This window comes from Macrotis lagotis, chromosome X, assembly GCF_037893015.1.
Source record: "Macrotis lagotis isolate mMagLag1 chromosome X, bilby.v1.9.chrom.fasta, whole genome shotgun sequence".
NCBI lineage: Eukaryota > Metazoa > Chordata > Mammalia > Peramelemorphia > Peramelidae > Macrotis > Macrotis lagotis.
Window position 1 is genome coordinate 279,067,579 of NC_133666.1, and position 27,878 is coordinate 279,095,456.

At 36.7% G+C, this 27,878-nt stretch overlaps 1 protein-coding gene across 2 annotated transcripts; it reads left to right on the forward strand.

Annotated features, from left to right (window-relative positions):
* The first annotated feature begins 380 nt into the window (after window positions 1-380).
* HMGCS1 (3-hydroxy-3-methylglutaryl-CoA synthase 1) lies at window positions 381-27,260 on the forward strand. 2 transcript variants are annotated; one of them, XM_074207531.1, is made up of 11 exons: window positions 381-485; window positions 9,395-9,453; window positions 18,314-18,771; window positions 18,936-19,061; window positions 19,736-19,900; window positions 20,438-20,603; window positions 22,113-22,283; window positions 23,151-23,257; window positions 24,328-24,453; window positions 24,617-24,780; window positions 25,435-27,260. In XM_074207531.1, the coding sequence occupies exons 3-11, from the start codon at window positions 18,324-18,326 to the stop codon at window positions 25,522-25,524; spliced, it is 1,563 nt and encodes a 520-aa protein (XP_074063632.1). In that variant the 5' UTR covers window positions 381-485; window positions 9,395-9,453; window positions 18,314-18,323; the 3' UTR covers window positions 25,525-27,260. The 2 variants fall into 2 exon arrangements, with proteins under 2 accessions (XP_074063632.1, XP_074063631.1); XM_074207530.1 differs by lacking the exon at window positions 381-485 and adding an exon at window positions 10,135-10,226 and having other exon boundaries at window positions 9,389-9,453.
* The last annotated feature ends 618 nt before the right edge of the window (window positions 27,261-27,878 follow it).

A 27,878-nucleotide genomic window follows, 5' to 3' on the forward strand; every position in this document is an offset into this window, starting at 1 on the left:
CCCGCCTCACTATCTCTCCCCAGCGGTGGGACGCGCGGACGCCATTGGCCCCGGCAGCCTCGCGCCGCCCTGCCATTGGCCGGAAGGCCCTCTCTCTCCGCTCCCGTTGGTCCCCGCGGTCTCTCGCCGCGTTGCCATTGGCGGGTCCGCTCTCGGGCCACACGACGTCACTCCCTCACCCCACTTCCTTCGCGGCCCCGTCCTACCCGGGCCTGCGCCCGCGGTAGGGGGAAGCCCGCGTGAGGCCACACCCCCTCCTGCTCCTTCTGATTGGCGAGAAGGGGCGGGAGAGGCGGGAGCCGCCGGGCGGCTGCGCGGGCTGCGATTGGCGGCTGGGGCCGCCGCTCCGCCTCCCTCCCGACTCGGAGTTATGAGGGAGTTGGGAGCCGCCGGCGAGCTATAAAGGTGGTGGCGGCGGGGCGGCCCCCGCTCACTCTCCCCTCGGCGGCTCCCGGCGTCCGGCCTGGCTGTCCGGTCGCTCCCGGGTGAGTGCCCCTGGCGGCGGCGGGGCGGCGAGGGGCGGGCGGGCGGCCGGTGCCCTGGACTAGGCCGCGGGGAGCTGCGGGGCCGGGCGGGCGGGTCCCAGCCGGGGCAGGACGGGAGCGGCGGAGGCTCGGTCCGCGGCGCCCCGGAGACGCGGAGGTGGGGCCGGGGGGCTCGGGGGCGGGAGGCGCCGGCACGAAGGATGCTGCGGGCGCAGGTGGCCGCGGCCGGGCCGGAGCGCTTTACGAGCCTGCGCCCTCCCGCTCGCCTCCGCAGCCGGCGCGGGCGCCCGGTCCTCCCGCCGCGCCCCCGCCACCGCCCGGCTCCAGCACCGCGCCGGGGTCGGCCCCCAGCCTCCCCTGACCGGACCGGCGTCCCCGGCCCGGGCCGCTCTCCGGCCGGCCGCCGAGCGGATTCTCCCGGGGCTCGGTCCGATCACGTCATCCCCGCACCCCCTCCCCATCCTCTCCGCCAACTCCGTGGGTACCTTCATCTCCAGGATCGCATCAAACCTTGTTTGATTTTATTTACTGCTTGCAAGTGGGGTGGGAAATGGCAGTCGTTTCCCACCTGACTTCCTTCTACTTTTTCAGCTCCTTTATTCGCGTCTCCCCCACCAGCTGCAGAGACTCCCCAAAGTTCCAGATCCTTTTGTAAGGGATGCTTTCTCGTCCCCTCTTAGCTTCCTTGAAGAATCTGCCATATGGCTAAAGTTTCCCTGTTTTCCATCCTTCCCTTTTCCTTAAGAGATTACTTTTTATTTACCATGTTTATTTTGTGTATATTTAGTTTTTGTAATTTTTGTTTTCATTAAAGTGTTCGTTTCTTGATGATAGGGGAAAATGCCTTTCTCTTAGTATTCCAAGGTTTACTTAGTAAATTGACCCGTATATAGTAAAAATCTGTGTTGGGCCAGCTAGGGAGGACTGAGTTCAAATTTAGTCTCAAACACTCATTAGTAGCTGTGTGACCCTGAAAAAGTCACTTATTGCCTCAAAACAAAAAAAACCCTCAAAATACCCCCCTTGGTTGAATGGCCCTGATACAAGTTTGTTTGAAGGTAAAAGTAAAGACTTGGAATGTTGAGTTAGAAGTTTAAGCAAAATCTTCCACTTCAACCCTCCCTACAGGTTCACTCACTTCTTTTAGCTCCTTTTTATTCCTACAGGTTTATTCAGCATTCTGAAATAACACTTTCTTCTTGGTTTCTTCATTTTGATCAAATTAGTTGTACTTCTCCCAGTACCTTATTAAATAGTGGTGGCCTTGTGTATAAATACATGATTTATTTTTATATATTTTTTTAGGTTCTTGCAAGGCAATCGGGTTAAGTGGCTAGCCCAAGGCCACACAGCTAGGCAGTTACTAAGGGTCCGAAGGAAGGCTGAATTTGAACTCGGGTACTTCTGACTCCAGGTCTGGTGCCCTAGCCACTGCACCACCTAGCCACCCCTAAATACATGATGTTTAAAGAATGTATGTAAATGATCCATTGAAATTTGGTGATGCCTTAACTTGGAAGGTGGCAAAGGTATTATTTTAATCTCAGAGAAAGATTAGGGAAAAAGTAATTTGAAATCTTTTAAGATTTTGGGGGGAAGAGGTATTTGTATTTAGGTATTCTTTGTTTTTCCGCTTGCACTTTCTGTAGCCTTCCCTCTAAAGTATGCTAAACTGCTGCAGTGCTGCTATGTTTGATTTGAATTTCTTTAAATAAGAACTAATATTTATTGTGCTGAAATGCATTATATATACATTATACATAATGAAATACTAGCAAACTTCATAATTAAGACAAAAATTTTATGCTGATATTTGTGTTTTTGTGACAAATCTCTTCTTCCAGGTGGAATTTTTTAAAAGCTAAAATCAGTAAACATTTATTAAGTTCTTAACTGCATACCAGACCTCAACCTAGGAGTAGGTCCAAAGTGAACTATCTCAAATTTTATGGGGGGTATACTATCTATTTTAGATGTATTCATATAAACAAACATGGGGACAAAGGAGCCACTAGCAGCTCAGGGAGTATGTAAGCTGTCAAATTTGAACTGAAATCTGAACTGCAAATTAGAGATGCTAAAAGACAGAGATAGTAGGGAATGCGTTCCAGGCATGTTAGATAACCTGTAAAGCACCAAAATGGAAAATGGAAGCTGTTATGTGATAAATATCAAAAAGTTCCATTTGGCTGGAATATAGTGGAGTGCAAAAAGGAGAGTGACGGACATAAGAATCCAAAAAGGTGAATTGAAATCAGATTAGAAAGGGCTTTAAATACCAAACAGAGGAGTTATATTTGAATCTAAAGACAACCAAAACCACTCTTCAGAATTGTGCTTTCAGAATATCCATTTGGCATCTATTCTGTATGGTGGTTGGATTGTTGTAGAGGGTAGGAGACCTTTGAAGTTTACTACATTGAATCAGACAAGAGTTGTTTGTTTTTTTAATTTGGGGTTAAGTGACTTGCCCAGGGTCACACAGCTAGGCAATTATTAAATGTCTGAGGCCGGATTTGTATTCAGATCCTCCTGACTTTCGGGCCAGTGCTCTATCCACTGCACCACCTAGCTGCCCCAGGATCTGGCAAGAGTTGACTCTTGTGGCATCATAAGAATGGAGAGAGGTATTTATTTTTTTTCCCTAAAATGTCAGTCATTCTCTAATCACATTCAGAAAGAAAGTGACTATGGGAATGTACACTATCATGTCAAAATGCATATTTCAATGAAAATCAGTTTGTGAATTCTTACTTTGAATATTTAAAAAAATGAGGGGGTAATTGTCTATTAGCAGGACAAGGGAAGGGTTCTTTTTGAAAGTTTCTTAAGCCACTTGTAAGATTGCCCCCTTGGGACAACCAGGTGCACAGAGGATAGAATGCAGTCCTGGAATCAGGTGGACTTGAGTTCAAAACTTCCATATGTATCTCATTTGATACTTATTATCTGTGTGACATTGGGCATGTCACTTAACCCCATTGCCTTTGCAAAAGTTTTTAAAAAACAACTACAAAAACTGCCCCCTTACCCTTGGAAGCCAGGCTAGTTTTTAGAAGGTATCTAACCCACTCTTCAAACAGCTGAAGATGAAGCATGTTATGCTTTGACCCAATCTAACCTCCTTTTTCCAGACTTGGGTTGTATGAAATTTGAATATAAGATAACTATGGCTAAGTTGATAGTAAAGTGACAAGGATATAGATAATTTTGTGAGACAGTTTGGCATACCAGCTAGATAGGGGACTGCCTTTGGAAGCTAGAAGACAACCTCTATCCAGGTCCAGCCTTCACCACATCCTAGATTGGACTATAAGTTAAGGCAAACTGTCCAACCTTTTAAAAGTTTTTATTGAAACAATAGACAATATATTTTGATTTGCCATTTTATTTTTCAGTGTATATATACACCATTTTTTTCTTTTTTCAAGCATTTGTTGTTCTTCAGTTGAGTCTAACTCTTTGTAACCCCATTTGAGGTTCTTCCAAGAAGGTATTAAAGTGGTTTGCCTCTTCCTTCTTCGGCTTATTTTATAGATGAGGAAACTGAGGCAAGCAGCTCTAAGTAATTTTGCCCAAGGTCACACAACTAAGAAGTGTCCGAGGTTGAATTTGAATTCAAATTCTTCTCCAACCACTGAGCCACTCAATGCCTTTTCAAACATTTCTTTGAAATGCATTTCTACCTTATTTTCTGTTAATTGTAGAATTGAGAAATTCAGTCAGATTTAGGGAAGGCATGAGGGTTCAGTTTAGGATTAAAATTTTTGTAAAGTGGGCAGCTGAAAACAACTGAACAACAACAAAAATTATATTTTAAAAAAAAGGAAAGAATATAGAGGTTGGTAGAACTTTAGAGTTCTTTGAATCAAAGTGAATTTGATCCTAAGAAATATTAATGACTTCAGCATCAGTGACTGATAGTGAATATAATTATATCATTCAATAGTCTTAGAAACAATCTAGGGGCGGCTAGGTGGTGCAGTGGATAGTGCACCAGCCCTGGAGTCAGAAGTACCTGGGTTCAAATGTGGCCTCAGACACTTAATAATTACCTAACTGTGTGGCCCTGGGCAAGCCACTTAACTCCATTTGCCTTGCAAAAATCTAAAAAGAAAAAAAAAAGAATCTAGCATGCATTCTTTGATCTGAGTTGTTTTCTTTGTGAGATTAATGAGTAACCTTGAAAATTTTCACAGTTTAGCTAGAGAAAACAAGAGAATATTTCCATTTGGTCTTTAAAGAATTTAGAATCTGTTTGTGTACTTTGGGGGCAACTTGGTGGCACAGTGGATAGAACACTGGCCCTGAAGTTAGGAAGACCTATCTGTGTGACCTTGGACAAGTCACTTAATCCCAATGCCTTGCCAAAAAAAAAAATCAGTGTACTTTGAGTTAGTTTTTTTCTTTAACCCAATGAACTTTGAAATGCAGTTTTTATTGAATCATAGAATTTTTTAGCTGAAAGGGATAGTTACAAAAATACTTTATAATTAAGTGATGCTTTCATGTATATGTTTTATATATATGTGTGTATGTTTTCTATATATGTGTGTATAATATATAATTGACAAACACATGGAGTAGGTTAAGTATATTTTCTTCATTTTACTGATGAGGAAGCATAACTAGGTTAAATCATTTATTATTCCCAAGGTAGCATAAAAAGGAAGAAAAACAAAATTTTAGCATTATAAATTTGGAGCAGAAGAGACCTTTGAAATCCTGCAATACCTTCATCTTACAAGTCTATAGCTTAAGATTTGACAAGTGGGGGCAGCTAGGTGGTGCAGTGGATAGAGCACTAGCCCTGGAGTCAGGAGTACCTGAGTTCAAATCTGGCCTCAGAAACTTAATATAATTACCTAGCTGTGTGGCCTTGGGCAAGCCACTTAACCCCATTGCCTTGCAAAAATCTTAAAAAAAAAAAAAAGATTGGACAAGTGAAGGCTTTTGGGATAGGCATTTGTGAAAGATTCACAAATATAAAAGGTTAAGCAGCAAAAATGACTGCCATCTCTAAGTCTCTGATTTTTCTATTTTCCAACTACTTAACTTTAGTACTTTTTTGTGCCCTTCATTTCTTCCTCTATGAAGAGAGCATAATTAGTAATATAAACATTTTAGTTTTGGTGACTTCTCAAGACACAGTGTCAGAGGCAGAATTTTGGTTTTCCATCTCCTTCATTCTTGTCAAAAAGTTATTATTTTTCTACAAGACCTCTCAGAAATGTTGTTATTCCTACAACTATTACACTTAGGATGATTTGCTTTGTAGTTATCTAGAAAGGTTTGTAAAGTTGTAGGGAAATGGTTGGACCTGGAATCCTAAGGTTTGGGTTTAACTCCTTTCCCTACCATATAGTAGCTCTTCCTCATGCACAGAATGTATATAGAAGGTGCTTTGCAGACCTCATAGGCAGTACAAAGAAATACAAGAATAAGTTAGAGGTTAAAAGCATCAGATGTAAAACAGATGAAACATTTATATACTCTTGTAGTGTTAGTGAGTGGTTTAAAACCATCACATGAAAGTATATAAGCTGTTACTTCAGGGTTGCTTAAGATAGTCTTCCAAGTAGGATATGAGAGATTCACTTGCTTTTCAACAGTATGTGTATGTATGCATGCATAGACAGTATTACATGTTAGAGCTGGTTTGTTTATGCTCAGGAACATTAATACTAATATAGTGGTCTGCGTTTAGAAACTAGTCTGCCAAAAACACTTAATAGGATATTTTCTAACCAAACCAGTTTGAACTTGGAGAAGAAGGTCCAAACAGGTATAGTCCTTCATGCCTTCTGGCTTTACTGTCACAAGACAATTTCAGGTAACTTTTATAGGAATCTTAAACAAGGAGGAGAAAAGCTTAAAATGTGATCTGAATTAACATTTCAGAATTGAGCTGTTCTATATCTAGCTCTTGTTTCTTGGATCACTCTTGGAGAGGATTCCATGGGACCCCCCCTACAGATCTCTATCAAGAATCCAAATTGAATCTGAAGCACTTTTGAGTGTCTCTGTTTGAACAGAAGAGGAAATGGATGCTATCTGCACCCTTCAGGGGAAAAAGAAGGATGTTGCCCCTAGACTGGTCTATATCTTTTACAGGAATGGGGAAAGTTAATGGTATTAGTATTTCTGGAGAAACTAAAAGGGGGGGGTTAACAGGATTCCACAAAGAGATTTCCTATTCATTATTTGAATAGTGATCCATAAGGTTATTGTTCATAGGCAATAGAGCAGAGAATAGGTTATAGTTCCTGGCTTTCTTTTAAATTTATTTTGAAAGAGCCTTTTGCTGAGGCAATCACATAACCAAAGGTAGGAAATGGAAAGGAACCTGAAAATCTGATGAGTATCTGACTTTATATATGAAGAAGTTTAGATAGGAGACTATGTAAAAAGTGTAATTTATTTGAGTGCTATGTAATCTCGTCTTCTTCATCTATTAAACTGGTTATTCTGACTGTACTTCTTTGTACTTATCATTTCCTCACTTTTATAATGCTTCATATCTTTAGAATGACATTGTAATGAAATTGAATAAAAATCTATTGACTTAACTCTGTTTCAGTCTATTGTCATCATATTATATAAAATAAAATTTAGAAACACAGGCAGTTGACCTGCTTTAGCTCCCTGACATTCCTCATTAGTAAGAGTAATATCCTATTAAGGGTCCAATGCTACCTTGAGCTTTAGAGGGGGAAAAAAAGAATCTCTGGGGCAGCACTTTAGCCAGTGTCCCCATCCTAAACTAGTCCCTCTCAAAATTAGAAAGGATGCAGTTGAAGGCCTAATCCCTTTCTTGAATGGCATCCTAGTCCCCCATTTTGGAATCTTCCTCCTTTGGTTTTCTCATACAATTTATAATCAATATTGAATTGAGTCAACAGTTTAATGACGGGCAAATGAATACCTTGAAATAAATAGCATTTGGATGCCTGATGGACAGAATTTCTTCAAAAAGAAGCAAGATTTTTTACTCTTAGGTGGGAATGAAAAACGTCTTTGTCTGAGATGTTGGCTTCCAGTGTAGTCTGTTTATTAGCTATAATTTGCACATTATATAGACAGGATTTTTTAAGAGAACTCTAGAAGACACTTTAGGATAGTGGATGAACCCATTTCTTGGACAGCAGTCTGACAGAATAAGAAATATGAGTTGACCAATCTCTGGTTATCAGTATTATGGTGGGAGAAAAGACCTGAAATAATGCAAAACTACACCCAACCAAGGTTGAAAAGTAATGACTACAGATTTCATGTCTCCTGAAGTCATAGAGGAACAAACATTTTTTAAGTCCTACTATGTGCCAGACCTTGTGCTAAGCTAAGTACTTTACAAAGACGATCTCATTTGATCCTCAGTGTTACATTATCCCCATTTTACAGCTGGGGAAACTTACAGCAGAGATTAAGGAGCCTACCCAGAGTCACACTGCTAGTTTCTGAGGCTGGATTTGAACTCAAGACTTTGAGCCTCCAGGCTAATCCCTCTATTCAGGATTCTCTTTAACCTCTAATATATATATATATATATATATATATAATATATACAAGAAGGTAACACACACATCTATTAGGAGTTGTTAAATAATTTAAAAACTTATCACAGACTTCATATAAATAGTTTTTCAGGGAGCTACCAAGTAGTCAGGCTATTTATATGTTAGATTTAGCAATAATCTTGTTAAAGAGAAATTAATATTTTTTGAGCATTCTGGACTTTTTTTTCATGTAATTGAAATAGATTGGGTACTGAGCTAAAGAAGTCTTAATTTCTCTGGCAATAAAAGTGGCAGCGCTGCACTGAAAAAAAGACATAAAGATAATGAAAATCAGCACCATTATAATAATAAATTTATTTTATTTTGCCTTAAATACTTTGCTTGAAAACTTATCCAGCAAAAAGTAATATGAAGTATAGCAGTATACAGTTGACTTCCAGTGTAGTCTGTTTATTAGTTATAATTTGCACATTAGATAGACAGGATTTTTTAAGAGAGCTCTAGGGAGACCCTCCAGGATAACGGATGAACCCATTTCTTTCAGAACCTGGACAGCAATTTGACAGAATAAGAAAGATGAGTTGGCCAGCCTCTGGTTATCAGTATTGTGGTGCGGAGAAAATATCTGAAACAATGCAAAGCTGTACCCATCCAAGGTTGAAAAGTAATGACTAATTCAGATTTCATGTCTCCTGAAGTCACAAAGGAACAAGCAATTTTAAGTCCTAGGGCTGGAAGAGAACTTCAAGGGTCATCTAGCCCAAAAGAAAAGCATTTTTTTCTATTGAATATCCAATTAGTAGTCATCTAGACTTTTATGTGAATACTTCCAGGGAATGGAAACTTACTTCATAAGCCAATCCATTTTGCTTTTAGGTCTCATTGTTGGTCTAAAACTGAAGTGTGTTTTTTTGTGACTTTTATCTAATTTTCCTGAATTTGCCTTCTAGATCCAAGCAGCCACATGATGACAACTTTAGATGTTTGAGCTGGTACTTAGCCTACCAGGCCCATTTTAAGTCATTGTAGTATTATTTATTTTCTTCCTGTCCTCTCTTAGTCCCCTTTATCACTTCCATCACTGCTTTCTCAGTATCATGCTGGAGTCCTCCTTGCTTTTAGAATTAAATCAAATTATTCCTGTTCTCAAAACAAAAAAAACAAACAACTGAATCTATTATTTGACCTAAGGTGTAAAATTATTATAAATGGAAAATGTGTGTGTGTGCTCCTCTTGCCCTTTTTGTTTGGCCATTGAAATCAAACTGTATTCCATGTACTCTAAACAATAAATTGTTTATTCTAGTTAAAGTCATTTTGAATTTGAGGGTTTTTTTTTTTTTAATAATATGAATGGTGATTTTGACTTTAAAAATCTTATGAAATTCCTAGTGCTTGGAAAAGGAGACAGTGACAGACCTGGAGACTGAAGTCCTCTATCCCTCAAACAGGTATGTTGTTCCTACTAATTTGCTAGATCCTAATACTCTTTTTTTTTTTTTTATAATCTTCTAAGGTAATGAAAGAAATCTTTTGAGTAGAGGAAAAATAAATATTCATCCTGGAGAAGTAACTAAATATTTATCCTAGAGAAGTGATTCACGTATAGACGACATTTGTAGTTTAAGAAAACACCACCAATACCACCCAAAGTCCCCTTTTTGTTGATTTCCCTAGTCTATGAAAAATGTGTTAATTCATGTTTCAGTTATTAGAATGACTGTTCTTGTGTCCTTTTTGTTAGTCTTCTGTTCAAGAGATCGTATTTGGAATTGAAAAAGTTTTAGTCTCCAATCACTTAGTCCAACCCCTTTCTTTACAGATGAGGAAACTGAAGTCTATAAGTGATGTAACATGCCCAACACCCCAAAATTAAGTAATTGGCAAAGCCAAGTATTGAACTTAGGTCTTCTGTCTTCAGACAGAGTGTGTTATATGTGTTTTGCCCATCCAAATATAACCTCTTCTTTTTTAAGTTAGAAAATTGAGTATTTTTACTTGGTTAAGATTCATTTATTAATATTTTATTGAGAATGATTAAAACAAAGGTAGCAAAATGTGAACACTTATTATTTGTTCAATAACATTACTGGCAAATATCTTAATGTACCTTTTTCTCTGTTTCTGTTCAGTGGAAAGAATATTAAATGTGAAGTCAGGCACTCCCAAATCTTGTGACTTTAATTTTTAAATATAACCTTGAGGTCTTGATTCTTCATCTCTGGTGAGACAACTGATTTTTACAATTTTATCTTTTTTTTTAAATGGCCCTTTTTTTGTCCCTACAATGGGAGTTATCTTAGATACATTTACCTTTATTACATCATGGACCAGAGGAAACACAACTTTATATTTGTATACAAATAGCAGCTGTACTTTATGTAATGCTTTTGAAGGTAAGATGATACAAGCACCTTTTATAGACTTATGTATACGTATCCAAAACAACAAGGAAGTTAAATGTGTGCATTATATTTGGTCACTTATTCAAGTATGTGCTATCACTACTTTCTTAATGAGTTGAAACACATTATATTGCAGAAGAGCACCCTTCCTACAATATAAATCAATTTCTTTTGTGATTATTTATGTATGATCTTTGACATATAATATGGGTGTTAGATTGTGCCCCTGGAGTATTTCTCAACCTCTATAATTTTAAGGAAAATTATTAATTAGCTATGTGTAGGTACAGAAAAGGTACTCCTGGTCCACTGATTAAAAACTGGCTTTAGGGAGAATGGTAAGAATAGTATTTCAGTAGATAATTTAGACCAAAATGATAGAGAAAGGACATAAGACACAAAACTTGGAATCCTAAAAGCCTTTGCTTTTGGGGACAGAGGAGGGAGGAGCTGTTGATTATCTTTATTCTCAGTGATTTTATCACCTCTCTTCTGAGCTCAGATTCAAAAGGATTGTTGTTATTTGGTTGTTTTTAGTCATGTCTGACTCTTCATGACCCCATTTGGGGTTTTCTTAGCAAAGATACTAGAGTGGTTTGCCTTTCCTTCCCTAGCTCATTTTACAGATCAGGAATTATTGCAAATTTTCCCAGAGATCCATGAAACCAGGTTTGAAAGACTAGGTATTCTATCCACTCTGCCACCTAGCTGCAGACTGGTAGGGTGGGAGAAATACGGGTTATCAAGGAGGTGCAGGACATATGGACAAAAGAGAATTCCCTTGGCTTGGTGGAGAGGAATTGAAGGTAATGGAAATCCATTCTTGGTTATGTTCACTGCTTGGAAGGCATTGTTCTAAACAATAGGAATTTTTATAGATCTTTAGATCTTTTTAATAAAAATTGTTAGTTGACTGGATACTATGATGAAAGATGGTTCTTAGTGACTTTGTTGTTACTATCCTCTTGTTATAGAAGCCCCTCCCAGAGAATTTATAAACCAGAGTTCAAAATTCAAATGATTGAATTTTGATTGAATTAAATTTTTATGCTTTACCAAAGTTACTACTTTATGAAATCATATCGGTAATTAACTTGGAGAAATATTTTAAGAATTCTTTTCAGTGCATCTGTAGGAAAAGTAAATTAAAACCTCATGTTAAAAGATCACAGCCTTTTGTTGTAAATAGTTTACAAAAACAGCAAATAGTTTATTTAGGAAGAAAGCTGCTGAAAACTCTAAAAAAAAAGACCATATAGCTTTTACCTTTTTTATTATTATTATTCAAGATAGTCTTAAAGGCACATGTACCAGGAATGGCCCTGTACTCTTGTGAATAGAACTGGATGTCTAAGGTTATTTAGGTGGTTAGGGAAGGGCCTGGAAAATTGGGGCTAACAAAAGAGGAGCATAATTGGGAATTATCCCTGCTACCACTAAACCAATATACTGATGAAAATGAATGTTTTTCTCCCCCAAAATATTACAACGTTATTCTTTTTTAGTTGTAGTCCTGAACTCATCTTGTTAGGGGTTCCTGGAGTTAAATAATAGATTTTTGCCTCATCAAAAAAATAAACTTATGTAAGTAGAAACTAGGATTTCCTTCTCCCCACTAGAACTTCAGCAAGTATATAGAATAGGAATTCCTCTAACTCTAAGGAACTACTGGAGGTTCTTATAGCCTGGGTTGGGGAAAGTCCTGTGACATTATTTTGTAATTTTTCTCTAGCTGCCTCCCTTTCTATTTCTTCTTTGCTTCCCTTTCCACTTCTCTCTGTTGCCTCAAACTAAAGTTTACTCTCTTTCTTGGCCCACTGTGAAGAGCAGTCCCAGAACCTCTAACAGACTAATTTGTTTTTTCCCCCTGAGTGTATTTCTCAGATTTTTTGCTAGTAATAACAATTAAATTGAGTTCAGAGACTTTTGCCCACAAGTTCCTTATTCTCCAATTCTACTTGGACTTTACAGATTCAGATAATAATTTTTATTCGCCAAGAACAGATTTAAATTTCATCTCGTTTTAGAACAATATTGTTCTGTATCTTCTGAGCCTTAGTTCACAGATGCTGTCTCTGGATGAGGAAGTGGGAGACTGGCAGTCTTATGAGAGGAGTGGGAATGAAGGTTGTTCCAATCAATCAGTTGACAGATGTTCCCACAAGGAAAAAAAATTTCTGTGGCCATTCATGGAAATACCATAAATTAAGTAGAGTCTTTCTCTACTACTCCTATATAATCTTTCCAGCCAGTTCTTTCTCATTTGACTTTTTTGCCACAGCTACAAATGATATCTGCATACTTTAAAAATGGAACAGATCTCATTTTGAAATAGAAGTGAATTCTTGAAAGATTAAGTGACTACAGTAAAGTGTTCCTAAATCATTCTGCTATTTCTCTCTTATGGGGGGAAAAAAATCTAGATTTTTTTTTTTTTAGTCCAAAGTCTTAGACCTATTTGGGGGAAAAAAATCTGCATTAGAACTCAGGTCTGCTGATTACATATCTAGACCTCTTTCTAGTATACTAATATTGCTTTCATTAATAATCTTGTTCTAGTGATTCTACCACCTAAAATGCACCTTTCTTCAACCTGTGGTAGATTAGAACAGTCAAAGGATTAAGGGAACCAAAGCTCTAACTTCAAGTATTTAAAGGACTGCCATATGAAAGAATGATTAGACTTGTTTTTTTGTCAAATAGGCTAGGTATAAGTTACAAGGAGATAGATAGTCATTCACAATAAGAAAAAAATGAATTGTCCAAAATGAATATTATATATTAATGAAAAGGTTGTTAATTCCATATTACTGGAGGACTTCAATAGGCTGAATATGACTGCTTGTCTTTTGATTTATGATTAAGTTGTATATCATATGACCTTTGAATTTCCTTCCAACTCTGAAATTCCATGACACTAAACTGCCCTAAAAAATTTATTTTCCAGAATTTTTACAGTATTATGCCAGCAACTCCCTGATTCACTTAGTTTGCTGCTCCTGAACCAGGTTTATAAGCTCCAGAGTCAGGAACTATGTTTGTTTTCTACTTCAGGATTTACCCATCATTAGGCAGAACAAAGCACCACATAGGATTGACTTCTGAAATCTTTTATTCCTTTTTTTTTAAAATTGACAAAAGCTACTTCTGACCTTAGGAAGGAAGGCAGATTTATTGATATCAGGAAAAAGAGATGAATTTTAGGGGCAAAAGGAGTGGAGGAAAGAGGAATAGAAGGCATTTTGTGGTGTGGAATCCATTTGTCTAGTTTGCCTCTTTGTTAATGGAAAGTAAGCAAGAAGAGAATCAATGCCCTTTAAGAAGTAGGGCCCAACTTCTATACATATTCTGTTCTCTGGAATCATGTCTAGAATCCTAGATGACAGTGAAAAAATCATCTCCAATAAATTGTCAATTTGACATTGTATTCAGAACTACAGTATATAGAGAGACTAAAATTATGAAATACTTTCTGAAATAACAGATAAAAGTCAAGTTTAATTTGACATCTAATTTTGTATATTATGTATGGTAACTTCCTTATTAAACAAAATATGACTTAATCAGCATGTCTCATTACTTGCTCATGCTTGTTAAGTTTATAACAACAGTAAAAGCAGCTAGGTGTCTATCACATTTGCATGTGATGACACAAAATTGGCAGGAGAAAATGGTGTAATCAAATTCTTTATTTTAGATCTAAGATAAAATATCAACATAAAAATAAAATGATCACTTTCTCTAGGTAACTAGATTGCACAGTCAATAGAACCCTGGACTTAGATTCAAGAAAACCTGAGTTCACAACCAGCCTCAAGCAATTATCTGTTTAACTTTAGGCAGGTCACTTAACCTCTGTTTGCCAATGTATGCAATGTTTAAAAGTTTGTCAAACACATTACATTTATTCTGCATTTGATTATATAATATTATATATTCAGTTACTGGTTCTTGGTTCTCTGAAACTATGAATGTTGACTCCCTTACTGTTATAGTGAACCTACTTCCTCCCAAAGAAAATTCCAGTCAAAAAGTTTGTGCTCTTCCTTATTGGATACATAGAGTGATAGATTTGGTGTCAGAAACTTACTCAAATCCTAGCTCTTCCACTTAACCTCTTTGTGACTATGGACAAATTGCTTATGAGAGGGTTTAATTAAATGACCTTCTAGCTGGTAATGTTCCAGCTCAAAATCATGCCAATATAGTTGGGATTTTTTTTTTAATAATGACCAAGTTTTACTGCAGTGTTTCTAAAATCTGGAATCCTTGGCTTTAGTTAACTGAGGTTTCAGGCCTGCTGAGTGCTCCCCCTTTAACTATTACAGCGTCCTTCTTTCTAAAATGTATTATTTCTTTCCCTGCCCTGTACCGGATGAGGCAGTACATAATTTACCAGCTGAGTAAGCAAGACAAGATGTGTTAAAAGTTCAGAGGAATGTAAAATCATGATGGGATTCGATGTCAGCATTAGGAATAAGAATATAGGACCTGAAAATCTTACAAGATTTTTGTACAAAGGAATATGGAGAACATCCAGGTAGGAGAAACTGAACTAAAGGGACTGGGAAAAACTTCATGGCAGCAATGAATGTAGACCATTTTACTCAGAGTAGAGGGTATATTAAAGGTTAGTCAAACAGGTTTGGGCTTGTTCTTGATGACACTTTAACTACATCAAAGATTATTTGGTGAAACTGGTTCCTTAGCATTTGAGCAGTTGTGGATGAGGAGATAAGACTTTTTAGTCTACAGCAATATTTCATCCAAAGAAGTTACCATAGAAACCCTTGTCATTTATATACTGACAATGTTGAGCAGGACAGAAAAATCATCTGGAATTAACTATTAATTCTGGATAGAAGCCTAAAAGAAATTATCCTCTTCCCCTTCTTTTGGGAGTTTGTTCTACCCTACACCCATTTGGTTTTGTTGCTGCTTGTTTGTTTTTGTTTTGTTTTAAACTTAGTAAGACAGAAGTGAGTAATCTTTACTCTCCCCTCAGCTGGTTTCTAAATTCTATTTTGCTTAAATGCAAACCAGCATTCCTCTTCCTGTTTAAAATAAGGCACCTGTTTAAACCACATTGCTTGGAAGAGGAGAAAAGCAGAATAAATTTGTTTGCCCAACTTAATAGTTATTTGTCACCCAGTATGATTGATAATTTTATTAAGCCTTTAGACCCAGCTAAAATTTTGCTTCCTCAAGAAAAGGCCATTTGCCATTTTCATCAAATAATTGGAATAAATAGTTTGAAATTTCATAACAAAATTGTTGCCAGCAAAGAAATTGTTAAAGCCTCAAGCTTTAGAACTTTACTTTTTGTATAAAGTTATCAGGTAGAGAGTTAGTTTGTAGTTGATTGCTGAAGAATTTCAATAAATCGGGCAGGTGGTGCAGTGGATAGAGCACCAGCCTTGGAATCAGGAATACCTGGGTTCAAATCCGACCTCAGACACTTAATAATTACCTAGTGGTGTGGCCTTGGGCAAGCCACTTAACCCCATTGCCTTGAAAAATCTAAAAAAAAGAAAAGAATTTTCAATAAATCTCAATGTCTGAAAGGTGGGTGGAGATGGTTCTTTAGCATCATGTCATGAAAGTCTACGCTTAACTGGCTGTCAAAAACTTAAATTTTCAGCCACATGAAGATTGGGGTTTCTAACATAAAAGATACGACATTCATATTTGCATGTGATAGCATAAAAGCAGCAGAGAGGAATGGTGGAATTCAACTTAAATTTTAGTTCTAAGATGAAATTTTCAGTCATTAAAAATGTTACTTTTTTTAGGCAGCTACATGGTACAGTAAATACAGTGCTAGTCCTGTATTTGGGAATAATCAAATTCAAATCCAGTCATAGAAATAGCTATATGACAGTGGCAAGTCACCTAACTGCTATTTGCCAATGAGGATAATAATAGCATCTATCTTGGATCAAATGAGATAATTTTTGTAAAGCTCTTGGTACAGTCCCTGGTCCATAATAGGCACTATATAAATGTAAGCTATTGTTATTGCTTTACACAGGAAGTGGGGAATGTGTGGGGTGGAGGAGGGGGACAGACCAACTTTGACAGTGGCTTATATTTAAAAACAAAAAAGATTTTAGCTGATTAGTCATAGTTTAGAGAAACAGGGTAGTATAATAGTTAGTGGACCAGACCTGAAGTCATAAAGACCTGAGTTTAAATCCTTAATTACATATTTGCCGAATGGCAATGAATGGTCAGATCACTGAAACTTCTCATTGCATAAGGCAATTAATTCTCTTAAGACTGCAAGTCAAAGACAAGGTAGATCTGCATCCTTATTTATTCTGTGTGTGGTCCAGGATTGACCTGATCCAGACCAGATAAGAGTCATGTGACTCTTTAACTTTTTTTTTAATATAAGTGTCAAAAACAAGGAAGATGGGGATACATTGTATTCTGTGTTCACCATTCATGCTTTGAGTATCTTAATTGAGGACTTTTGAGTTTCAAAGTTTAGGAGGGCATTTTCCCACTATAATATACCCCAAGGAGGGGACCATGATTATGAGAGTTCTTATGACTTAGGCAGCATTGTCTTCAGTAGAGTGGAAGGAATTGACTTGGAAAGGATATGAAAACAAAGAAGGTAGAATAAGGAGCTGTGTTTTAAAGGGCTACCCTGTAGAAGAGAGAACTCATTTGGTATTCCCTTAGAGGTCAGAATTATATTGAAAAGTAGGAAGAACGATTTCTGCTAATTAAAAAAAAAAACTCTTTCTTTATAATTAAAGCCATCCAATAGGGGAATTGACCAGCCACTCAGTAGTGAAATCTTACCAATTATGCTAGGTGCAAAGGAGGAGAGTACTTGGTTCCAGAAGTTTATTATCTAGCTGAAAAGAGACTATGCATATAAGAGGAAGAGCTCAACAAAACAGAGAAAGATAATTAACTAGCAAAATGTAGTTGGACAGATGATGAATGCTGTAGATTTTCAAAAGAAACACTTGTACCAGAGCAACTTCTGTCCATGCTGAACTCACATTGTTGCCTGGGCAGTAGGTCCCAGCATTGTCCTGCTAACTATAACTTTAGTTTTCAATTCAGAAGATACTTCAGAGTTTTGCAGTGTTAACATAAACAGAGAAGGTATAAGAGATCGTTATTTCCTTGAATTCTGAAAGTCATAGTTTTAAAAATTCGATGGTATTTTTAGCTCTGATGAAGAGTTGATAACACCAATAAGGTCTTACTGAGAACACAGGCAGTTAACTTAACAAAAAACTGCTTATCATTAGACTTTTGAGTTCCATAAAATGTGAGTTGTTTTGCTATAGCATAAACTTGTGCTATCATTGTTAACATACAATAGAAACAAACTACTCTTGTCTGGAATAGGGCTAAACTCTTATTCTAACATTGCTACATTTCATTTTATGATTGGGAATAAATTAATCATTGATTTACCATAAGAAATCTTATTGGGCAGCTGGATGACACAGTGTACTGGCCCTGGAGTTAGGAGGACCTGAGTTCAAATCCAGCCGCAGACATTTAATAATTGCCTAGCTGTGTAACCTTGGGCAAATCATTTAACCCCATTGCTTTAAATTAAAAAAAAAAATCTTATTGATTACTTCAGTTTTTAAAAGCATGGTAGACATTCTGCTAGATAACTTTTAGAAATGTAATTCCAAGGATCCCCCAGATTTACAGTAGCCTGCATAATATAGGATTTTTCTAGGCAATAGAATTTTTCTAAATTCTGTATAATAATAACATTATATACATACATATAAATCGTTGGCTTCTTTAAAATAAACAATGAAAATTACTAAGATTCAGCAGTTTTGAAATGTTTAATATATTCATTTATATTTATTATTTAAAAATTAAAAGTTACTAATATCAGATTGTTATTTTTTTAAAGCTCATTCACCATGCCTGGGTCCCTCCCTTTGACTGCAGAAGCCTGCTGGCCAAAAGATGTGGGAATTGTTGCCCTGGAGATCTATTTTCCTTCTCAATATGTCGATCAAGTAGAGTTGGAAAAGTATGATGGTGTTGATGCTGGAAAGTATACCATTGGTTTGGGCCAGGCCAAAATGGGTTTCTGTACAGATAGAGAGGATATCAATTCGCTGTGCTTAACTGTGGTACAGAATCTTATGGAGAGGAACAATCTTTCCTATGACTGCATTGGAAGGCTAGAAGTCGGAACAGAGACAATCATCGATAAGTCCAAGTCAGTGAAGACAAATTTAATGCAACTCTTTGAAGAATCAGGAAATACAGATATAGAGGGAATTGATACTACCAATGCATGCTATGGAGGCACTGCTGCAGTCTTCAATGCTGTTAACTGGATCGAATCTAGTTCCTGGGATGGTATGTTATGTGTCCTTTACCTAGAAAAAGTTTTAGTAGCAGTATTTTTTTGTTTCTTTCACAACTTCTTTAGGAAATATTTTCTTAAGGTAGATGGGTTGAAATGCATGTAGTTTTGTGGTGGTGATCATCTTTGAAATTAACTTTTAAAAATTCTATCATAGGACGTTATGCTCTGGTAGTTGCTGGAGATATTGCTGTATATGCCACAGGAAATGCTCGGCCCACTGGAGGAGCTGGAGCTGTGGCTATGTTAATTGGCCCAAATGCACCTTTAATTTTAGAGCGAGGTGAGTCTCCTGAGGGTGGGCTTGGTAACTTGAACTTTTGTAGTGGTTAGAAGCTGAAGCATATCTGCATACTTAAAAGTCTTTGTTGTAATGCTTTTGTGCCTAAATGTTCTTGGTTATGATGACTCATTTCCTTTAAATGAGTGAAAAAAGCATGTATTAAATACTGACTGTGTGTTCAGAACTGTGCTAAATGAAGTCTGAATTCTTCTTGGTATCACCTTTCTGCAGTGCTTGGCCCACAGCAGGAGACTAAGTGCTTGCTGACTTGACTTCTTTCAAGTGGGGCCACTTTTAAGAATAAATAAGCTAGGGGCAGCTAGGTGGTTTAGTGGATAAAGCCTTGGAGTCAGGAGTACCTGGGTTCAAATTTGGTCTCAGACACTTAATGATTACCTAGCTGTGTGGCCTTGGGCAAGCCACTTAACCCCATTTGCCTTGCAAAAACCTAAAAAAAAAAGAATAAATAAGCTAAATATATTACAAAGCAAATCTTCAGTCTAATGGGTGTTACACTCTCCATAGGGTCTGTCTCAAGATACACATTCATTCTGGGGTGGAGGGGCATTGCCCACATTGTTTGGCTGAATAAAGATAGACTCTTGTTTGTAAACTGTCTCTTAAAACCTACATTATGAGAAGCAGAAATAGATGGCCTTTTACTTATATCTTAGGACTTCGTGGGACGCACATGCAGCATGCCTATGATTTTTACAAGCCTGATATGCTATCTGAGTATCCTGTAGTTGATGGTAAACTGTCTATCCAGTGCTACCTCAGTGCGTTAGATCGCTGCTATGCTGTCTATCGAAATAAGATTCGTGCCAAATGGCAGAAAGGTATGGTTCATTCTTACTGGGCTCATCATCTGGGACCAAAAAGGGCATGAGTTTCTGAAGTGTTACCATACTATCTGGATTCTTAGAATCAAATGTTCTTTGATAATGTTAACACCTTGCATGAGACATTGATATTCCTTCCCACTTTTTTATTTGATTCTGAGTAATTTAAGAGGGATATATGGGGTTTTTGTTGTTTAATTGCAGTGGAACAGCAGTAAGTGCAGTGATTAGATCAAATACTATGTATATGGAAAAAACACTTATTGGACATAGAGCAATATGATAGAAATCATGATACATATTATTCTTAAAAGATAGAAATCATGATACATATTATTCTTAACATACTTTTAAAGGCATAATGTTTAATGCGCACCTCTCATTTGATGCACCTAAATCCTAAGATAGGTAAGGTTGCTAGTTGCTGTTTTCCATTGTTTGTGGCTCAAAACAAAACTAAGATAAGTCTCTACTGTGTTAGCCAAAATCTAAGAGTTACTGACATCTCAGTTTCATCCCATTTCTCTCTTTCAGAAGGAAATGATAGAGCTTTTACCTTGAATGACTTTGGCTTCATGATTTTTCATTCACCATACTGTAAACTGGTTCAGAAGTCTCTAGCTCGGTTGTTGCTGAATGACTTCCTCAGTGACCAGAACAAAGATAAAAGTGGCATATATAGTGGCCTGGAAGCCTTTGGGTAAGATAAATTTTTACTTTATTTTTTTTCTTTTTACTTTAGAGCTTGTGTAGCTTCAGCATATGCTCCTGTTCTGTTTTTAATTCGTTCTTTACTCTGCACCACTTTGTATATCTTACCATATCTTTTATTTGCATATTTGTCTTTTCTTGTGGTAAAGTAATAATTCTATTATTTTCATATGCCATAATTTGTTCAGCTACTCTTTTCAAATATTTTCTTAATCCCACTTTAATTTATTTTAACTTTAATATATTTTCACCTTAACTGTGGCATAGCCTCAGATTCTCTCTGAATTTGACTCTGGAAATCCTTTATCTTTTTGAGAAGTGGAGAACTTTGTTGTCTCTTGGTTTCTATGACACTATTTTTCAGTTCCCACCCTTTCCAATGTTTCTTTGTGGTTCCTTTTCCAGTTATTCTTCTCAAGAGTTCATTTAATCTTCCATGACTTTTTTTTTCTTATTTTTGTGCTCTTCTATTGCTTTTGTAAATGACTCCAAAGTCAGTTACTTTTAACCTTGACATCTCATCTGGTCTTGAGTCCTGTATTTCTAGTTGTCCAAAGGGCATCTTGATTTGGATATTCTGAGATCATCCCTGATTTCATTTTCCCTAAAGAATCTCCAGCCCTTTTATTTCTACCTCCTCCTTCTCTCAAACAAAGCTGACTTGCTTTTTCAAGTAACCCATTTTTTGGTAGTATTGCTGTCATTCCAAACTACTCTTTGAGAACTCTGTGGCATCTTTGGTAATTCCCCATATTAGAAGAAGTCATAGCATGGTAGAACTAGAAAGGACTGACCTGTTCCCTTTGGTGAAGAAACTGAAGTACAGAAGTACTTCATATAACCTGTTGGTAGATATGCCCCTTCCACTCCATTCCCACTGTCAATTGTTATAGTTTCCCAGATGCTATCCCTCATCACTTCACATAGATGCCAGATTAATCTCTTTTACAGTTTTTATTGTTCTTTTCTTGATCAGGAACCCTAAGTTGACTCTTTTTTTTTGCTGCTACTTTAGAACTACCTTCATCTGACCTTAAAGCCTTCCATCTAATTTCATTTCTCAGTTGTTCCTTGCCTTTTGTTCAAGCTATCTTTTTTTTTTCTCAAAATGCTTTCTTCACTATTCTCCCCCTAGGGTTCTACCTGTGGTTTGAGGCTCATCTCATATCTCATTTTCCTGCATGAGCATTTCTGAGTTGTCCAGATCATGCTGGTTTTGTTGTTTTTGTTACTGAACTCCCGTAACATTCATAGTTGGTACCACATAGTTATTCTCAAATTGTTTCATATATCTTATCTCCCTGACTAAACCTTAAGCTTCATAGCATCTGCTACATTGTTGGTACATAGCATACATTCCAATAAATGCTTTTTTAATTGAGTTAAAGGAGAGAAACTAAGTTTACTGAATTTTAGTCATATATTTTCTAACATATTCTTCTGAAATTTTGTATTTTAATATAACTAAGTTTGTTTCTAAACTTTGCTTTCTTTATAGGGATATTAAACTCGAAGATACCTACTTTGATAGAGATGTGGAAAAGGCATTTATGAAGGCCAGTGCTGATCTCTTTAATCAGAAAACCAAAGCATCTTTGCTTGTATCCAATCAGAATGGAAACATGTATACACCTTCAGTTTATGGCTCCCTTGCCTCTGTCCTAGCACAGTAAGCATAAATTCTAATTTTACTTATGTCTAAATCCAGGATAGCTAGTTATTTTAAACGCAATATGCTTTTGCTTCTTCGTTGTTCTCAATAAAATGCTCACTCCTATCTTTAGACATTATTGTCTGAAATCTGAATGTAGTTACTGAAATATATATATATATATATAGCTTAGTTAAGAAGCTTTGAACTAAAGTGACTGTATTAAATATAGAATGATGAAATTTTGTGTCCTGGAATAAAAGAAATTATCGGTTGATTAAGAATTCTAACTTGTTAACTCATTTTAACAGTTGAATTGGGTGCATTTTTTTTTCATTTGGGAGAACAGAACAAAATTCCTCTAATTAAATGATAGTTAAGTAAAACACATAAAGATTGGTATGGGAGACATCTGGAAAATAGGCTATCAGATTGAAAAGAGACTTTGAAATACAGGCAGGATATTAAAAAATTCAAACACTCCACTCTGCGCTACTTTAGCCTAACAAAAAATTGAATTCTGAATTGTCTTAAACCATGATTCATTCTAAAATGGTGGTAATCATATATAAATAACAGCCCATATTTGCTTTTCTGACTCGTTCATTTTTGGCCTTTACTGATCATAATAACTTTCCAGACAAAAATACAATTGATTTTTAGAGTATAAGTTTTTAGTCTTTCTTAGCTTTGTGGTATTGAATATTTAGATTTTTCCAGAGCCAGTATTGGAAAATTTCATTTCTAACTTGTTTGCTCTGATATTACAACATTAAATTCAAACCATAAATTTGGATATGAATATTTTGGCCCATATTTTTTACTCCCCCTTACCTGGCTTGGGGACAATAGTGTAATTTCACTAATAGTTTGCTTTCTATATAGATTCACACCCCAGCAGTTGGCAGGGCAAAGGATTGGAGTCTTTTCCTATGGGTCTGGTTTTGCTGCTACCTTATACTCTCTTAAAGTTACACAAGATGCTACTCCTGGTAAGTGTTTAATTCATTCAAAAAATTTTGCATACTATATATAAGGTTAATTTTGTTTGAAAAACATTTGTCCACTTAAAATTATTTACTCTGTAAAGGATGGGATGGTGCACATATCAGAATAAAGCACAACTCTAGTCTAAAAATCTGTTTCATTTAAGCAAGAGGATGGTATCTTAATTACAATGCCTCTTCTTCAAACCCTTTTTTCTGTTTCTGTCTTGATCTTTTTTCTTTATGAATTTTTATGCATAGTACAAGTACTGTAGGCAACAAGGATTTCTACAGGCTGCATATTGACTTAGAAGATCACAAGTTAGCATTGTTCATGCATGAATACATGTGTGTTTGTGTGTGTTGTTAAATATATTACAAGTATATTTAGATGTGGTTCAGGTCTAACTCTTGCTGGCTTCAGTAAGGCCATGTCACAGGTGGTATGTTTGACACATTTGGTGTACTGGTTCCTATTTAGCAGCTTATGCTTTCCAGCATTTAAGCACCTTTAAGGGAAAAAATTGATTTATTTTTACTTAAGCTTTCTAGACAGTGAGCTATAATGGTCAGCTACGTCTTATGTCTTTTCAATTCAGGCCTTCCAATCAGGATCAGCCCAATTCAGTTCAAGCCTTCTAATCAGGATCAGCCCTCCAATCACCCAACTAAGGGTGTTGAAAGGTGTTGACCATCAAAAACTGAGTCAGTCTTATGAGATACCATGTGATGGCCTTATCCTCCTGGGGGAAGGCCCAATGTTTCCAGGAGTGGAAGCCAAGCAAGGCTGCTGAATTGGGTATCCTTAACTCTTGATCTCTTAACTCTGCACTAATGGTAAGCTCTCATGGTATGAATTACCTACAAAAATATTTTGACTTTGAGAGTTACCTAACTTATGCAGATTTACCATGTGTAGGTGTTTCATATATGTATAATTAATTTGAATGCATTAATTTGCTGCAAAGACTTAAGGAATGTGTGTGGGGTAGTGAGAGGAAAATTTTGGCCAACACTGAAAAGTAGGCCAGGGATTAATTTTTGTTGAGTGACTTATTAATAATTTTTTGTTGCAGGATCTGCCCTGGATAAAATAACAGCAAGCTTATGTGATCTGAAAACAAGACTTGACTCAAGAGCCTGTGTTGCACCAGATGTATTTGCTGACAATATGAAGCTCCGAGAAGAAACTCATCATTTGGGTAAAGATTTTTGTGTTACAGTTTTTCACATATAAAAATAACAGCTTGACAGAATGTGCTTTTCTGATTTATCTGATAAGTAGCAGAGAGCAGCTTCATGATAGTATTGTTTGAGATTGAGAGTTTTTTATTAATATTTCTTATTTTGTGTTCCCTTTGGTAGTGAACTACATTCCACAAGGTTCAGTGGATGCTCTTTTTGAAGGAACTTGGTACTTAGTTAGAGTAGACGAAAAGCATCGAAGGACTTATGCTCGTCGTCCTTCTCCAAATGATGGCACTCTGGATGCAGGGGCCGGTCTTGTACATTCAAACACAGCAACTGAGGTAAGAATTACTGCCACTACCCTAAGGAATGTCTCTGGGACATAAGGAAAAGGGGAGAAAGACCCTTAGGAACTCATATGGAATATTTGTCCCTCCATCTTTCTAGAGCCTAGGATTTAGCTTCTCCTAGTATATGACTTCCAAAATGATTTCTCGACTCAAATTTAAGTTATCTGGGAATAAGGATGAGACAGAATCTGAGGTCTAAGTGAGCACTTGGGGCTTTTCCCTATGAGATTTAACTCATGATCTCTATCAAGTAATCCTTTAGGATGCTTTGTTTCTTGACCTTTTTTAAAAAAACATCTTTATAATTTTTAAAAATCATAAATGAAAACTACTTGGTTTATAAGTGGAAAATAGCACCCACAATCTCTTCCTGAAAAGAACTCCAAAAGGAAGAGTCCCAAAAGTGTTATAGCCACATCCAGTATTCCTGTTGTCACAGAAAACATACTGCAAACATCCAGAATGAAGTATTTGAAGTAGAGAAACAAGTTCAGAATCAGTCATACAAGAAATAAAAATATAGGTATACATGTTCAATCTATTAGCATAAAAATCTGCAAAATTGGTATCTAAAAGGTAAAGCATTTACTTATCTTGCTTTCAAATGTGTTTGTAAAATAGATTTTTCTTTTTTCTTTTTAAAAGCATATCCCCAGCCCTGCTAAGAAAGTGCCAAGGCTCCCTGCAACAACAGCAGAACCTGAAGCAGCTACCATTAGTAATGGGGAGCACTGAGATACCTCTGTGAGGTGGAAGACTCCAGTGTGGGGACAGGGAGGGGGAGGGGAAGGTAGGGGAAGGGAAGAATAGGACATCTGGGAAAAACTGAAAGGGATTACATATTGCCTAAATTTTGATGTGTCTTATTTGGAGCCTGGAAACTATCGTGTACTCCTGAAAGTCTTTGTTTAGTTCATTTTGCTGACATGCTTCCTGTTGTGATTACATAACACTAAAATAGCATGAATGTATTTGGAATGATGTTAAGGGCTCTGTAAACCTTCATACCTCTTCAACTATTTGTAAGCATGAAGTTCAGCTTTTGATGCGGTCAGATGAATCGCATGCTTCTGGCAGAAGAAATGGAGATGCCACTAGATACCTTTGATTTTTTTTTAATATATAAATATTTTTAAATAGCATTAAGCAAGACTGCTAAAAGCACCTTCAGTTTTTTGAAATAAAACTTGAGGGATTTTTTAAAAATGTGGTTTATGTAAGCCCTATGAAAATGGCAAAAACAGAAGTGTCCCTTTTCTAAATTTTATAAGTATTTCACTGAGGTAGAAAGTGAAGTTTGAGGGAAGGTAATACTGTTGCTCTGTTTGAATTGAACCCAGTAGTGACCAGAAGTCAGGATAATGGCTTTTGTGAACTAGAATCTTGAACAAACTCCTTCTGGAGAGGATCTTTGTGACATGTGGCACTTTTGGTAGAAGTAGTTCTTTCCTCTGTGCCAGCTCTTTGGTCATCTGTTTTGCATGGTGTTGGAGATCTTTAAGGAGGCTTATGTTGTTACAGTTCTTTGAACTTTATTTAACTGGGGCATGTGGGTTGTTAAAGACTTTCTACAAGCATGAAATTCTTCCTTGTTAACTTGAATAAAAGGCGAAGGTAGCAGTTTTAAACATTACTGGAATTACTCTTCAGTATTATAGCTTAAGAAACTGACAATCTAAATTCATGATGATTCTTCATCAAAAGTAAAATCATTGGTATGACCCAAGTTTTATCCTGGTCCATGTTTGACCAGACCAAAAAAGAGAATTGAAAATTTTCCCTCACTGTCATGCAATCTGATTTGTGATACTTTACTTCAGATTATCACGTAGAAAACTATGTATCCCACAGAGGAAAAATGTCATAGAATGAACAATATGTCCGAATGAACAAAAAAGACTTATTGGACAGTTATGTAGGCCCTCTTGGTGCTGAACTACAACATGAGCCTTATTAGGTTATTAATATACAGAGGTAGTTGGAACTAATGTACAGAACTAATTTTTAATACTTTATTTTATTAAATTCTGTGAAGTTTCAGTTATCTATTACAAACTTGCACAAACGACATGAAATGTAATGTTTAAGATTACAAGGTAATGCGTAATGTGTTTGTAAATTATTCTTGTCTAATATTAACTAGTAGCTTTTCTTTTTTTGATTTGTACAGTCAAAAGTGAGTTAAAATGACTTCATTTTAATACCTGCTGATGTAGATTAATGATGTAAGTTCTGATTTAAAGATTGATGGGAAAATGGTGCATGCATTGCTCTTGCAAGTGTTTGGGGTTAGAAATGTTCTGAAAAGAATAATTTAACTTTTGGGTGCCAAGAGAATTGGGTGAATGAAAGTTCATTGCCGGCAATGGACAGACCTAGTACCATTGGCACAGAATATTAACTCTTATACACTTCACTAAGGATGAGGTGAGTAACTTTGAAATAAAGTTTTAAGAGAAATTTCAAACCAATGGCCTTGTTTTTTTAATTCTACCAAGAAATGAACTACTAGGAAGCATCCTTTTTCTTTTGAGAAATGAGAATTCACATCTGGTTGTTAATCAAACTTATTAGCCAGATTTCATTTCATTTAAAGCATCAAAAAAGAGTTTTTAAAATTTTAGCTAAGAAACTAATTAAACAAGTGGGTAAATATCAGAACTATAATAAAGTTCAGTTAATATGTATCAATAAGGTAAATGTAGCAGCTTTTTGTCTAAATAACACTACTATGACTTCCAATTTGAATTGATAACTTGTCAGTTTGGAGTCTTACAAAAACCCCTTTAATTTTTTTAATTCAGATACTCAAATTCTGTATGTAATCACTTCAACAAATTGCTTGATCTCTCTGAGCTCTAGTTCTTCATCTTAAAATCCTACTTGATTCTTTACCAGGCTAGTTCTCCTGCATTTACTGTATTTGGACTTAATTTGACTTAGTCCCCAGAATAAATTTGATCTCTGTTTAAAGCACAACTAGGGTGAGTAACCTCAAAGAGAGATAAAAAGCCCATTTCAGATTTATTTGAACCCTTTCATCTCTGGTTTGTGAGTGTGTGTGTGTGTGTGTGTGTGTGTGTGTGTAT

What these genes read in the sequence shown, in the direction of transcription:
- HMGCS1 (XM_074207531.1), top strand. Translation starts at nt 18,324, where the DNA reads ATGCCTGGGTCCCTCCCTTTGACTGCAGAAGCCTGCTGGCCAAAAGAT. An exon ending in AGTGGCCTGGAAGCCTTTGG is followed by an intron (nt 20,604 to 22,112) that starts GTAAGATAAATT and finishes CTTTCTTTATAG; the next exon opens with GGATATTAAACTCGAAGATA. An exon ending in AGAAGAAACTCATCATTTGG is followed by an intron (nt 24,454 to 24,616) that starts GTAAAGATTTTT and finishes TCCCTTTGGTAG; the next exon opens with TGAACTACATTCCACAAGGT.